General features: G+C 44.0%; 1 protein-coding gene across 1 annotated transcript in view; it reads right to left on the bottom strand.

Moving 5' to 3' along the window:
* TMEM2 (transmembrane protein 2) overlaps positions 1 to 14892 on the bottom strand; it is a 41103-nt gene that overhangs the window by 24903 nt on the left and 1308 nt on the right. Inside the window, exons 2-4 of the mRNA XM_008944215.1 lie at positions 4704 to 4844; positions 3603 to 4164; positions 793 to 962 (exon numbers count right to left, since the gene is read on the bottom strand). Of these exons, the coding sequence (XP_008942463.1) occupies positions 793 to 962; positions 3603 to 4164; positions 4704 to 4844 (873 nt within the window). The remainder of the gene's footprint in view (positions 1 to 792; positions 963 to 3602; positions 4165 to 4703; positions 4845 to 14892) is intronic.

The raw sequence follows: 14892 nt of genomic DNA, 5'->3' as shown, positions 1-14892 counted from the left end.
TTAAGTTCAGCAACACTTACTTACTCTGGACCCTAACTCAACAGTACCAGTAAGTAAAAGATGTATTTAGATGGATTTTTTTTTTTAATATGACTCTATGCATTTTCATAGGGCTGTAATGAACAGTGAAGAAGTAGTAACAAATAGCTCAATTACTTTATTAAATATCTGACTACCTTAAAAAATTTCTGAGGCAAAGATAATACTGCTTAGTAATTCCACAAACACAAGAAGATGACTGCTCATAAAAAACAAATCTCAGATCAAACGTATCTTAAATACAAAGATGAATAAAGGATAAAAGCATATGAGTGGTAAGCCTTCTGGGCTCTTTTTACCACATATTCAACTTGGTATGAGAAAAGCTGCCTAAAGCTCAGCATCAAACAGCAACAGAAGATTCTAACAAGAACAAAACATTTCTCTTGGACTCTATCTACCAAGTTTTTTTTTAGGATCATCATCACCATTGCAGAAGGTTAGATTTAAAATACATGTGCCTGACAAATTACTAAAAGAAAAAAAAAAGTTGTTTCAGCCTTTAATAAGACCCCTTATCTCTATCTAAATTATTTAAAATGAAGACTCTTATGCTAGTCTATTTGTATGCAGTATGGGAACAGCTTAAGAAAACAGGTTGTACTGAAAAACTACATGATCATACTTCATAGCAAGAAAAAACCCAACAGAACAAAAAAACTTAAATTGCAGCCAACAGTTCTAGTGAAAAAAGCACAGACAGTATTGTTTACTTCTTCCTGAACTGCAGGATTTCACAAAATGCATTCCTACCATCGTTCCATTCGCTATAAGCTCTCACAACAAACTTCTGACCATCCACTGTGAAAAACTCTTTCTGAGCAAGAGCTTTCCCACCAGTGCTGTGATTTTCATAGTTTCTCACTGATTCATTACAGGAAGAATTTCCACCACCTATGACACCAACCAAAGCCCAGGCTTGCCTGTGAAAAACAAAAGTAAATGTTTAAATATAATGGTCCTTAACAAGTTCTTCACAAACAGGTAAAGTACATGACATGGAGGAAGGAAGTCATAAATAATCCTTTGCCTGCTCTTCCAAATTAATTTTGAAATGTAACTTCAAGATACAGAAGAAAAATGGGCAGATCTCATTGAGAAGAAACATAGTTTATGATAACTGGGTGTCCTAGATACTAATCGGCACATACTAGAGCTCTTAAGACTTTCAGATACCTTTTTAGCACAACATCCAACAAGATGCACTTTGTCCAAAAGCCAATCACAAGAGATGAGCAATAGAAGTGGTACAGGATTCTACTCCCAAACAGCTTTGCTGGAGCACAGGAAGACCAGGAGCCAGCGCTGACGTTGTTGCCGCAGCCTGCTGCCGTCAGTGGCCAGGGGTCCCTTGGGACCATGTGTCCGTCAAGTCAGGGGGGAGCAAGACAGCCAGCAGCAGCCACTGGCCATCACTCTAGGGGATGGGCAATACCTTCTGAATCTTTCAAAATACTCAGACCCAGAAAAGGAACTGCATACAGTTACACAACATTTGTTGAGTGAAATCACCAATGTTTCTGAAGGATGAGACCAAAGACTTTTGCTTTTCCTTCTCACCAGTTCTTCCCTCAGCTGGACACCTACTTGGCTGAGCACCAGCATGGAGCAGGGAACTATCCTGGACGTGTTTCCCCGTCCTACAGCTCTGCTCAATGCATCCAAGTTTTTGGAAATGAAAAACAAACCACACACCACAGAAAGCTGCCAACACACTAAAATAAAAAGGCTATTTTGCTCTACTTTACTATTCTCGAATGCTGTAATTACATGTGCAGAGGATGCAGTTGAGATCATCTATTAAAAAGCTGAACAACTTTGCATCATTAAAGTTGAATCGTTCACCCCAAATGAAAACAGTGGTACCTAGCTGGACTCTCAGATAGCAACAGTAGTCTGTTGCTAATGATTGAGTCAAAAGCAGATATTAAAACCACTTTCAGTTCAGGTGCCTTTATTTCAGTCCCCCCATGATGTTTATACTGATTGGGATTAAAAGGCTAAATGAAACTCTTCAGTGTTAACCTGTTCATAGGAGTAGGGCATACTGGGCCAGCTTTTCAGTAGCAGCAGCAAACGTGCTGAATTTTTCACATACTAACATTTAAAATAAGTATCAAGGTATTTTAATGCATGCTCTTGCAGAAAGAGGCAGAAGGGGAGAGGAATGTAATGGAGTATACACCTCCAAGACGAAATCTTCTTTACTAGCTTTACATGTTTAACAAAATGACCCTGCTTTTCCTCAGGGAGAGCTTCCTGCCCATCTTTCACAGCAGAACAAGGTAATTTTTTGTGCTTACAGAGCTTCTAATGACTAATAAGAACAGACAAGAATCAGTTCAGTAGAGAAAGAAGGTAGTTTGTTTCTTCTCAGCCACAGGCTGGAGAAGTTCCTCATTTCAGACAAACTAGCATGAAGGTCCTGTGCAAAGACAACAGAAGGAAGTCACACCTCCAGGCCAGGCTGCGGTGGCTGCACAGCGACGTGAACAACTGCCATGTGTGCCTCACTGCTTTCAGGTGGGGTCCTTTTATAGGACATCCAGGTCTCAGAATCTTTGACGAAACTGCTTCAGAGGCAGTGCTGCACACACTTCCCATCCCATGACCACAGGCTCACACAGCCACTGACACAAACGTGCTCCTGACAGGAACGGGGGTCAGAACATGCCATCCGGACTGATGCCCCAGCCTGCCTCTGCCAAAGCAGAGGGAGGAAACTGAGGGGAATCCAGATGTTGAGGGGTAGTGAGGGGTAAGAACAGAACGGAAAAACTAAGTGACTGACTTCCTGGAAAATGTACACAGGTTATACAACATGATCTTAACACAAGCTAAAGAAGAACAGTTAGACTTAGTGACCCTTTCACTTGTATTACTAACCCTGTGCAGCACTAAAGATGTGTTCAGAATGTGCTCTGCAAAAAGTAATTTGCAACAACTAAATGAACGGCACAGCAGATAAAGTTTCCCGCTTTACTTATTTCCATTATACTTCTTCTACTGTTTGACTAAACAAACCCTGATCAACTTAAAAAAAATGGTCAAAAGATACAGAAACACCTTACCTGTGCATTTCAATAACAGAATTACAGATCAGTTCCCTTGCAGAATCAGTGGAGGGTATTTTCAACACAACAGTGCACAGGCAGGAGGTATATGACACTGTTTGGTACACAGGATTACCAACCCTTCCATGTATTCAGTTTCTAGCTAAGTATTCCTTGCTCCTTCAGACATAAAACTTCACCTATCAACTGGTTTCTTTGTGTTTGAACAAGAAAAATTTCCTTGCCACACCCAGTTTTAACCTCTGTCACCAACAGTGAAAAGAGATATTACTTACTGTGTTTGTCTATCACAGCAGTATTTGTTACTATCAGTCTCTGCAGTATCAAAACACCGCACACTGAATACTCCTACTGCAGTAGTATGTACAACACCCAGAATCCCCTGAAGACTTTTAGAACAGACACTGCCAAAGTTTAACTAATCCCCCAAAGGCAGCACAATCTGAATCTAATATTTACTCGGTGTAAAAGGGAAAATAAATTATTTACCTGTAACTCAATCCTCTGACAAACTTACTTCCCAGAAGATTTTGAATAGTCAGCCTGGTTTCATCCAGTAGATTTTTAGCAGCTGAATCTCCTACAGCAATAGCAATAATGCGACCAAGACTTCCATTTTTCAGTAAGTTCTGGAGCTTCAAGCTTTCTTCTGAAAATTCATGAGTATCAAACTTCAGCACTTCCAGAACCTCTGCTGTGTCCTGATCAATCACTCTCACATTTAGTCCTCGGGAAAAATTCTTTTTGAAAGCATAAGGACCATAGGCCAGCCCTGAGAAATACACAGTCTTTGACAGGAGAGTCCATGATAACTTCTGGTGCCCATGCAACTCTAGTGTTCCTTCAGGGCCCACACCAATAAATTTTTTGCCAAATTCTGGCACATCAGCACCTTCATTTGACTTCCCATACAAAATAATAGTTGCTTTGGATTTATATCGGCATTTCTCTGCTCCAACATGAAGCATTCCACCATCCTTTACCAGGATAAATCGAGTTCTCAAGGTAATATTTTTAGAACCTTCTTTATCATCACCAAAAACAAGTAACCCTAAAGGAAAAAAAAAATAAATAAAATTCAGTAGGTCAAAGGAAAATTCAGATAGGCTCAAAGAACCAAGTTCTGCAGTAAGATCAACCGAAAAAATTACAGATTTATTTTCCACATCCTTGAATTAACCTGTTATGCTCTTATATATGTTTAAAAATATTTGGGGAAGTAATTCCTACCAATAGTGATTTATCTTTCTAGGAATTTGGTTGGTTTATTCTTAATTTTTTTGCCATTTTGACAGACTTACTCACATACCACAGTCACCATCAGAACACAAGAAGATCTTGTACAAGGAAGGCTACACAAGTCTTGTTTTACTGTATCTTACAGAAAACCACATCAATGCTGCACTTAAAAGATTCTGCAGAGTTCACTCATTTTTTTAATGATATTCCTGGCATGGTAGCAGGTTGAATAGTAAAAGCAGAGGAACCGGCCAATAAGCTGCAACAAAAAGTTCCAACACATTTTTCATGTAATCACAGAAGTAAAAACTAAGCCATAAACTGAAGCATGGTCATCTTGCCATCTCATACCTCCATCCTGTATAACTATAGAGTGTACTGTAGCATCTGAGTTCAGGCGAAACAGATCTCCCTTTCTGATAAAAACTCTCTTTTCAGGATCTTTTCCAGGGCTCCAGTTTTTAAGACGAGGATTCTGATCTGGACAATTCTCTGCAATCAGATGTGAAATTCAGCTGTTAAAAAGCAAGCTCAAACACATCAGTCAAAGCAGCATTAGGATGAACATAAGCAAGGTACACTCACCCACAGAAGATTCCCACCTCCTTTGGTGGTTGCAGTACTGCAGCCACTGATGCTACTTGTTTGTATTTGAACAGCCAAAAAAGGGACCAGAAAGGTGGCTAAACTCTCAAGGGTGGCAAGGCATTCTTACACCGAATTAAACTAGATGATGGCAGACTGGACTGTCATGAAGTATTGTTGACAATAGATCACAGAATCATACAGTGGTTTGGGTTGGAAGGGAGCTTAAAGATCATCTAGTTCCAAACCACCTGCGATGGGCAGGGACATCTTCCACTACACCAAGGCTCCATCCAACCTTCTCTTGAACACATCTAGTGATGGAACATCCACAGCTTGCCTGGGCAACTTGACACAGTGTCTCACCACCATCATTAGAGAAGAACTTCTGCCTTACATCTACTCTAAATCTACCCTCTTCCAGTTTGAAGCCACTGCCCCTCATCCTATCACTACAAGTTTGTAAAACTCCTTCCTCAGCTTTCTTGTAGGCCCCCTTCAGATACCAGAAGGCCAAAATAAGGTCCCTCCAGAAACAACATAAACTCTCTCAGCCTGTTCTCACAGGAGAGGTGTTCCAGCCCTCTGATCATCTTCACGGCCCTCCTCTGGACCCACTCCAATAGGTCCATGGCCTTCTTGTCCTGGGTACTCCAGAGCTCGAGGCAGTACTCTGGTGGGGTCTCATGAGAGCAGAGTAGAGGGGAAGAATCACCTCCCTCGACCCACTGGCCATGCTTTGAACCACATCTGATTGGAGCACCTTTGAACCCTGATTTTTTTTAGATTTTCCACGCCACCTGCAGTAGATGAGGAGAGGTCAGTGGGAAATACTCGGATCCCCAGCAGTCACACTGAGCACTGGATGTCCTAGGTCAGGTACCTGGGCTAATTAACACAGTTGGAAGTCACCTAAATATCTTTCCTCCCTCAATGTCTCTCCCTGTTCCAAGCGAGAAAGGCTGATGTCTTCTAGCTTTTAAGCATCCAAATCACTCTTTCATTGTAGGCTTGTGGGTGAGGTATAAAGTGGGATAAGATATCCTTAATATGATTAGTATAGTATCTTACTGGTTAGAGCAGTTTCCTGGGAGACAAGACATTTGAGTCTGAACTCATGGTTTGTAGTCCCTGGGAAGTCAGCTTAACTATCAGGCTACAAACCACACAAGAGCATAAACACATGCAGTCCTCAATGCAACCCTGCTGAAGGTCTGGCACTACACAGGCAATAACACCACACTACGAAGACAAAAAAGGAAGGAGCAAGAAGTAACATGGTTGTATGATTTCAGATGAAGTTACAGTAATGTAGCATTTACAACATCCACATCTTTAGCATATTAAGCAGTTGAGTAGTGCAGTGGCAACAGACATACTACAAAACCAGAAATGTAAAGTATATTCTTCGGTAAGAAAATCCAAGGAAAAGTCAGACAGAAAATATTTTTCTTAAGCAAAAGACAACCAAAAAGATGCCAAAATACACAGGATAGAAGCCCAATTGTGAGCAGGAGTCAAAACAGCCTTTTCACATCTTATCTTCTATAGAAAAACACCCACACATCTGCAATCCACCTTTTGGGGGCAAAATGCTATTAGCAACAGCCCATTCTTGCAAAATCTAAAGAAAGCAAAACCTATCCACAAGTTTAACATAAGCCAGCCTTAGTTTTGCTGCCAGCAATGTGGTGTTACCCTCCACATTTCAAATCCGTTCAAACTCCAGAAACCCATATAAACTAAGATTTGCTACCAGTGGTAAAATGTTAGCAGAACTTTCTAAGGGCAAAAGACATCCAGGTATGAAAATAAAAATAAAGCCAAAGCAAAACAAAAAATCTTTTGGAGGATCCTAAAAAGGATCCTTTTGGAGGATTTAGAAAATGAAATTCCACACTGGAGGGAAAGCCAAAAAAGCAAGAAGTACTGTGATCAGCAAGACTGCTGAGCACTCACTGGATAAACTCAAGTCTGTTGCCTGACTCATGCAGAGTCACTAAACCCCCTTCCCTCAGACACCACACACAAGCACTGTGAAGAAACATCTATTTCCTGGCTGGTAGCAAAGGGCAATGTGAGGAAACCATGAGTCAGCACACTCATGATTTCTGCTTAGCGTGATTCACGGAAGATCTAGTAACTGCAAATTTTTCTGTAGAATCAGAAAGGAGAAGCACAATAACTGAAAAATAATAAAATTATTTTTCATCTGTTGTGCATTACAATCCAGCAAGCAAGCCATCAGCATCAGAAATAGGTACTCCTGTAATGCAAGCATGCTTCTGAAGCAGTTGTTCAACTTCTAGGCAAGCTGATGTGTTTAGCAAAACTATTCTGAATTGCTTCCTTAGAAACTGCAGTGAGGTGCAGGGAACCATCAAATATTTAGTACTTCACCATACGTTACCTCAAAACTTACTGATTAGATTTCATAGACCATACTCATTGCCTTTACAGTTAAGGTTAAATGCAAACAGCAGCACAGACCAGAAAATATTAGGTAGTTATAGCCTCGCCGAGTTTAATCACTCATGTTGAAAATTTTTCCAGTCAAGCCTTTGGTTCAGAGCATTTTAGTAAAAATATGTCAGCTGCCCTTAAGGTTTAGCTGCTTCTAATGGGGGGAGGAGGAGGGAAGAAGAAGTAGTGATATTTTTGCAAAAGGTAGGGGAAAGAAACCACCACAAAAACACACCTTGCCAAAAAAAACTCCAACATTTCTAGAACCTTCCGCAAGCTGGAGCAAGGATATGAAATTTGGCAGGAGAAAAGGCAGGAAACTTCTCAAGATGTAGTTAAGTAGTTGCTTTCTACCTGCTTAGCCACCAAATCTGGAGTTTTTAAGGCCTCTGGGGAAAAGTTATCACTGTTACATTATGCTTAGCAGAAGTTTATCAGAGTCTGGCAGCTAAACTTCTGAGGATCCTGTTTACCCTGGGCAAGCTCCAGCATAGAGCTGGAAAGGCCAAGCTGAACTCTCCCTGAAAACCTCCTTAGCTTATCATCCTGACCCTGCAGCACAAGGCCCCGGAAACAGGGAAGGAAATTGCATTTTCAGTGTGCTCCCTGATGTCCAGTGTTCAGAACTCCTTAGAAAAAAAAAAGGTAATGACAGGAAGATAAAACCAAGGGGGAAGAAAGAAACCAGCTGACAGGCAGGAACAGAAATGCAGATAAGTATCATTTTCCCTTTGGGGAAGGTATGCCGGAGGTTTATGATTTACATGCAATTACTACTAAGCCTCACATCCCCTCCACTACCTTTTAAAACGTCATTAAATGTACTGACAATATGGATTTCCAATTAGTCCTTAAGAAGAACACACCTAGCTGGAGCTGGTGTCCTCAGCTGCAGTAATGTATGTGCTAGGTTGCAGCTGAGTCTATAACATTTCAGCCTCTTAGGAACCTTTTGAGGAGTGCCTGCAACAACAGTACTGCAAGATAAACATTTCAGCCAGGCTTTCCTTGGTGCCTGTACGAGCTTCTCTTGTGTCAGGGTTTCCATAGGATTCTGTGGATGAATGTTTGGGGTTTTTTTCTAAAGGATAAGGCAGGGAAACTTCAGAAAGACACAACACAATTCTGAAAACTGGCCAAGACTTCCAAGGAGAAGCTGTGGGATTTTGAAAAACAAGAGCCATGACTTAGGGTTACTTCTTAGCCCTTACATAAGCCCATCTACTAAATCACAGAAAAACTTCCTGCCGCATCCTCAGAATTCTCAGTGATCCATCAACCACATACTGACCATGCACTCAATGCAAAAAATCTGCACAACTCAAGGCCTCTGCAGTGAATTACTGCAGAAAAAGCAAAGCCATTCCAAAACCACTTATATTTTTAAAAAGCCAAGCCATCTCCTTTACCTCATCAACTTTTAAAGCATAAACGCATTATTATTTTATGCATTCCACAGCACATGCTAACACTTCACTTCCACTAAAATCATCACCAAAACCTAACACTTTTAGTTAACGAAAAGTTACAAGTCTTGGTAGCAAGGCAGAAAGGTTTTTTTCTACTCCTCAAGTACTTGTCAGAGTCAACCAGCTAAGTCACCCTTGTCTTGAACTTGGCTATAACTGAAGTAATTACTGCAGATGCATACCCTGTGTCATGGTTTAGACCCATCCAAGAGCCAAGCACCACACGGCTGCTCACTTACCCCCGCACTCCTTGGAACTGGAAGGAGAAAAGGGAGAAAGATACAAAACCCCATGGGCCGAGATAGGGAGAATTTAACACAACACCACAAAAGGAGCAGTAAACGACAGTGAAAGAAAAATACCTATATAGCAAGTGACACAAAGAAAGAGATCACGACAGTTTCCAGTGGAACTGGTGGTGCAACCCTGCCCACAACTGCTGGACCCTCTCCTGAAACCCATACCTAGGCCACTCTGCTGAAGACATGTCAGGATGGTACTGAACAACCTATCAGCTGGTTGGGTTGTCTGTCCCAAGTGATACACTGTCCCAACTTCTGGTGAAAATTAACCCTATCCTAGCCAAACCAGGACATTATCCACTCCTTATTCGATACCATCTACATCATGCATGCAGCAGCTGCTTAACAATTAGCAACATACAATTGAATTAACTGGCTTTTCCCAGACAAAATTAAGACCCCTTGCAGCACACATCGGTATTCTCCTCTGCAACACCCACCAGGGACACCCAGATTCTTGAGCAAAAGCAACCCCGTGGATGGGTTTGCCTTTCCCAGAAACACAGCTCACCCAGACCATCTTCCCCAATATGTTCCTCAGGTGTGCTCCAGGAACTATATCCCCTTCTACAGCATGTGGGAGTTCTGACTGGGCGAGGCCAGCTCAATTGGCAGATCCTCTTGTGTCAACCAGCCAGGTAGCCTTTGCTAAATTCGTGCCCCAGCATTGGAAGGTCTTGCCCCCACATTACTTCCAGTGCAGTTTTTAACAGTCCATTTTACTGTTCCCAGAGGCTGGTGCATGATGGGGAATGTGATGCACCCACCTGATGCTGTGCTTTTCAGCCCAACCTTCTGTAAGGCTGCTTCAGAAATGAGTCCCATTGTCTGACTCAGTTCCTTCTGGGGTGCTGTGTCACCACAAGGCTTGCTTTTCAAGGCCCAGGATGGTGTTCCGGGCGGTGGCATGGAGGTTTCCGGCCACCCAGTAGTTGCTTCCACCATTGTGAGGACATGGTGCTTGCCTTGGCAGGTCTGTGGCAGTGTGATATACTCAATCTGCCAAACCTCTCCGTATTTATACCTCAGCCTTCATCCCCCATACTACTGGGGCTTTAACCATTTGGCTTGCTTGGCTGCAGCACACGTCTCACAATCATTGATGACATCTGCGATAGTGTCCATGGTCAGGTCTACCCCTCGGTCTCGAGCCCATCACTTTCTGGATGCAAAGTGCCATGGGCCCACCAAGCTATAAATAATTCACCCTTACACTGCCAGTCCAAATCCACTTAAGCCACTTCAATCTTCGCAGCCTGATCCACCCACTCATTGTTTGATGTTTTCTGTGGCCTGACTCAGGGTATGACATACTTTCACAAGCAGGTTTTCCACCCGAGCAGCAATATCTTGCCACAGTCCAGCAGCCCAGATGTGTTTACCTCTGTACCCCTAGTTGCTCTCCTTCCACTGCTGTAACCACCCCCAAAGGGCACTTGCCAGTATAGCGACAGAGCACTGGACACTTTCCCCACTCAGCAATATCTAAAGCCAGCTGCATGGCTTTCACCTCCGCAAAATCGCTTGACTCACCTTGTCCTTCAGTAGCTTTGGTGACTTGTCATGCGAGACTCCATGCAGCAGCCTGTCACAAAAATATCAATGTTCTCCCACAACCTGACAGGACCCATCAGTGAACAGGGCATACTGCTTCTCCTTGTCTGGTAGTTTGTCATATGGTGGGGAGTCCTTGGCACATGTCACCTCCTGCTCTACCTGTCAACTTCCCAAAATCTGCCCTTTGGCAAGTTCCTGATCACTTCCAAGATTCCTGGGTGGCTGTGGTTCCCTATTTGAGACCACTGTGTGATCAGTTTGAAGTACAGTTGGCCTCAGCTCCACTGTATCCTCGACTCCAAAACCCCAGAGGTCAGCCTCAGGTCTCCCCAGGTGCTCTCTGCCAGAGGCCCCAGGTAGGACCGTTCTTCCTGGCTCTGGTGCAGAGAATGTTTTTAGTATCTTGTCCTGCCTGTACTGGCCCAAGTCAATGTGTTCAAAGGCTGGTTGCTGTGCAGTGCCCCATTTAAAATCATTCTTCTTCCAGGTCACTTGCTAGAGAGGGCACACAATCAGACTGTAGTCTGGGATGTTCAACTTCCAGAAACACAAAGCATGCAGGAGAGCCTGTGTTTTCTTTTTACCGTTTGGCAGGGACATAGCTGATACCTTGTTGTTCACACCCACTGTGACCTGTTGATGCCTGTCTTGCCATTTCAGCCCTAGAAATTGGATCTCCTGTGCAGGTCCCTCAGCTGTCCTTTGTTCTATGGCAAAGTGAATCCTTCAGAAGGATTTCAATTATTTTCTTCCCTTTCTCAAAGACTTATTCTGCTGTGTCACCCCATATGATGATGTTGTCAATGTACCACAGGTGCTCCACCCACCAGTGAACAGGGCACATTGCAGTGCAATATGGATCAGGCCATGGCAGATGCTGAGGCTGTGTTTCCACCCCTGGGGCAGTCAATTCCAGGTGTACTGGATGCCCCTCCAACTGAAAGCAAACTGTGGCCTACATACTGTTTCTACAGTAATCTTAAAAAAAAATGCATTAGCAATGTCAGTTGTAGCCTTGTACTGGATGCCCCTCCAAGTGAAAGCAAATTGTGGCCTGCACTCTGTTGCTATGTGAATGGAGAAAAGCGCATCAGCAATGTCAGTCGTGGTGTCCCACTTGGCTGCCTTTGACTCCAGCTCGTACTGAAGCTCCAGCATGTCTGGCACGGCAGCACTCATCGCTGGTGTAATTTCATTCAGGCCACGGTAGCCCACTGTCAGTCTCCATTCTCCATTAGGCTTTCACACTGGCCACATGGGCTGCTGAAGTGTGAGCGAGTTTTGCTGATCACCCGCTGGCTCTGTAGCCAGTGACTCAGACCTGGATGGGGATCAGGGAATCTCGATTCCTGCGATACTGTCACCAGGGCACCATCATGGCAGCAACTGGCAGCTGCCCCTCTTCAACCCACGTTAACCCCACCACAAAAAGGTCCTCTGAGAGACCAGGCAAGGTGGGCAACCATCCAACTTCCTCCAAGGCAGCAATACCAACGGCCCACCAGTATCTTACTGGGTTCCTGAAATCCCCTCTCCTGAGGTAGCCTATGCACAGGGCCTCTGGGCCAGTCATGATGGAGTGTTGATGCCACTCCTTCCCAGTCCAGCTCACTCAAGCTTCCAGCACAGTGAGCTGCTGGGAAACCCCTGCCACCCCAGAAATACAGATGGATTCAACCCCACTATAGCAGGATGGCACCAGGGTGCACTGTGCACCAGTATCAACTAAAGCTTTGTACTTCTGTGGGTCTGACCTGCCGGGCCATTGGATCCACACAGTCCAGTAAATCCCATTGTCCCTCTCCTCCACCCGGCTGGAGGTAGGGCCACTCTACTCCTGATCAGAGCCACTTATTTCTTGTGAAAGTGACTCAGAGGTCCCCTCAAGTGAATGAGGCATGATGTTCTGTCTGCAGGATTTCCCACTGGACACTGGAGCAGCATTTTTCTTGGAAGAATCCCCTTTCACAATAGCTTTCCCCACAACTTATGTACTTGTCCAGGTAGGATTGAAGTGGGTTTTCCATGCCTCTTCCTCATGTCCTCTCCACAGTCACGTAGGTAAACCCACAAGTTACCATGTGGTGCATACTTTCCATATTCTCTCTCGGGCAGTGAAACACCTGCTTCTAATAGCTGAGACATGGGCCTGTACAGCTCGACAGTAGGACATGTCTTCATCCATTTCCTGGACCTTCCAGGACAATCCCTCCCCAGCCAAAATCCAGGTGTAGGGAGGAAAAGATACTTCCTTTGTATTGCCAGAAGTGGCCACTCAATTCATCCACCATTTGTCCCTGACCGTTTTTCCAGGAAACTACTGCCCATGGGTTGGCATATGATGGCGGTGCACTTCGTAGGAACTTCCACCACATCGGCTGTGTGCGTTGGACTTCATTTGGATCTGTGGGTGACTGCTCATCACTCTGTTTATTTTAAATTATCTCCGATACAGCTAATTCTCTTAGGTACTAAATACCTCCCACCATGGTGGTCCACTGGACTGGGTGACACGTAACATCTTCCCTGAAGGTGTACCTTTCCTTTACACTCAACAGGAATTGCCTCCACAGACTGAGGGCTTGTGTCTGTTTTCCAATCTCCTTGCCCATGTCCCCTTCCCTGGACAGAGATCCCAGCTGCTCAACCTCTTTCCCCTCCAATTCCAAACCACCAGCCTCACTATCCCTGCATTAGAGCAGTTAGGTAACAATCTGCTCACCAGGTAGAAAGCTGAAATGTTTTCACCTGTCCCTCAGCTCTCTCAGAGACAGGGATCGGGTGACCACCTCTGGCTCTTCCTCCTGTTCTCATGATGGCCCTGGCTCATCGTGGCCTATCATTACGCAAACTGATTTCTTTGTGTATTTCTTTTCCTGTATTGTGGTGACTGACACATGCATGGGTTGGTTCTCTGGTTCAGCTGCAGTACCTGCTGGACTGTTTTTAGGGCCAGAGACCTTCTCTTCCTTTTAAGAACATTGAATAGTGTTGCAAAGCACTCAGTAGGCGTGGACAAGGCCCCAACACGCTGCAGTGATTTCTGTCTCTCAAGAACTGCCAGGCTGACAACACACCTTCTGTAAATGCTTTACCAGTTTACTGGGACTCTGCACCTGTTCAGGGGCAAAATTCCAAAACGTTGGAGGTGACCACTGACCTAGACACTTGCCTGTACTCATCCACGCACCCTGCCACTCATAACTATTCAGCCTTGGGGCAGGTCTCTGGGTGATGTTCTTGGAAGAGGATTGTATAACCCTAATCAGAACTTGGCAAACATTCAGAAGGCATAGCACCGAGAGCATGCTGGCCTGGATGTTCCAAGGAGAGACAAAATTCTCAAAAGCTGAGAAAGTCTCCTTCCCTGTCTCGCCCACAGATTGGGTGAGATCACTAAAAAACAACAAGGCTGCATACACATACCACATTAACCTCATACCCAGTGACATAATCGTATCGTAAGTCAATAGTGTCCAGTGAAGCAACATGAGACCCCTGACCCATCTCCCAGAGATGACAAACACCACCACAGGGAACACATACAGGTCATAAGGATTAGTACAATAACACCATGCAAACAAATGGGCTAACACTGTGGACATGCACTATTGAACAAATAATGAAAAAAAAAGTGTGTAACAGAATTGTTTTAACATGCTTCAGTCAGATTTTGTTGTTATCAGAACCCTTCGGGCCCCAGGTTCGATGCAAAAAGACTGCTGTGGTTTAAACCCAAACAGAAGCTGGGCACCACATGGCTGCTCACTCATCCCCTCCTCTAACCCTCTAAATGGGAAGGAGAAAAGGGAGAAAAAGCCTGTCGGTTGAGATAACGAGAATACAACAACACAAAAGGAGTAATAAACAACAGCAAAAGCAATATATATGTATAGCAAGTGATACAAAGAAGCAGACCATGTTAGCTCCAAATAGAAATGGTGGTGCCACCCAGCCCACAACTGCTGGACCCTCTCCCGACACCTGCACCTAGCTCCTACATCACAGGCATGCCATCAGGATCAAAGAACCCATTGGCTGGTTCAGTTGTTTATCCTGATGTGTCCTCACCCTGTTACCACTGATCTGGATCACCACATAGAAATGACTTTTCATTTACTATTCTTCGGTTTGGTTTTTTGTTTGTTTGCCATTGTAGTAATT

This window comes from Merops nubicus, unplaced genomic scaffold (assembly GCF_000691845.1).
Source record: "Merops nubicus isolate BGI_N331 unplaced genomic scaffold, ASM69184v1 scaffold3887, whole genome shotgun sequence".
NCBI classification, from domain to species: domain Eukaryota; kingdom Metazoa; phylum Chordata; class Aves; order Coraciiformes; family Meropidae; genus Merops; species Merops nubicus.
Note: the sequence above shows the minus strand (reverse complement) of the source record. Positions and strands in the feature narration are given on the sequence as shown.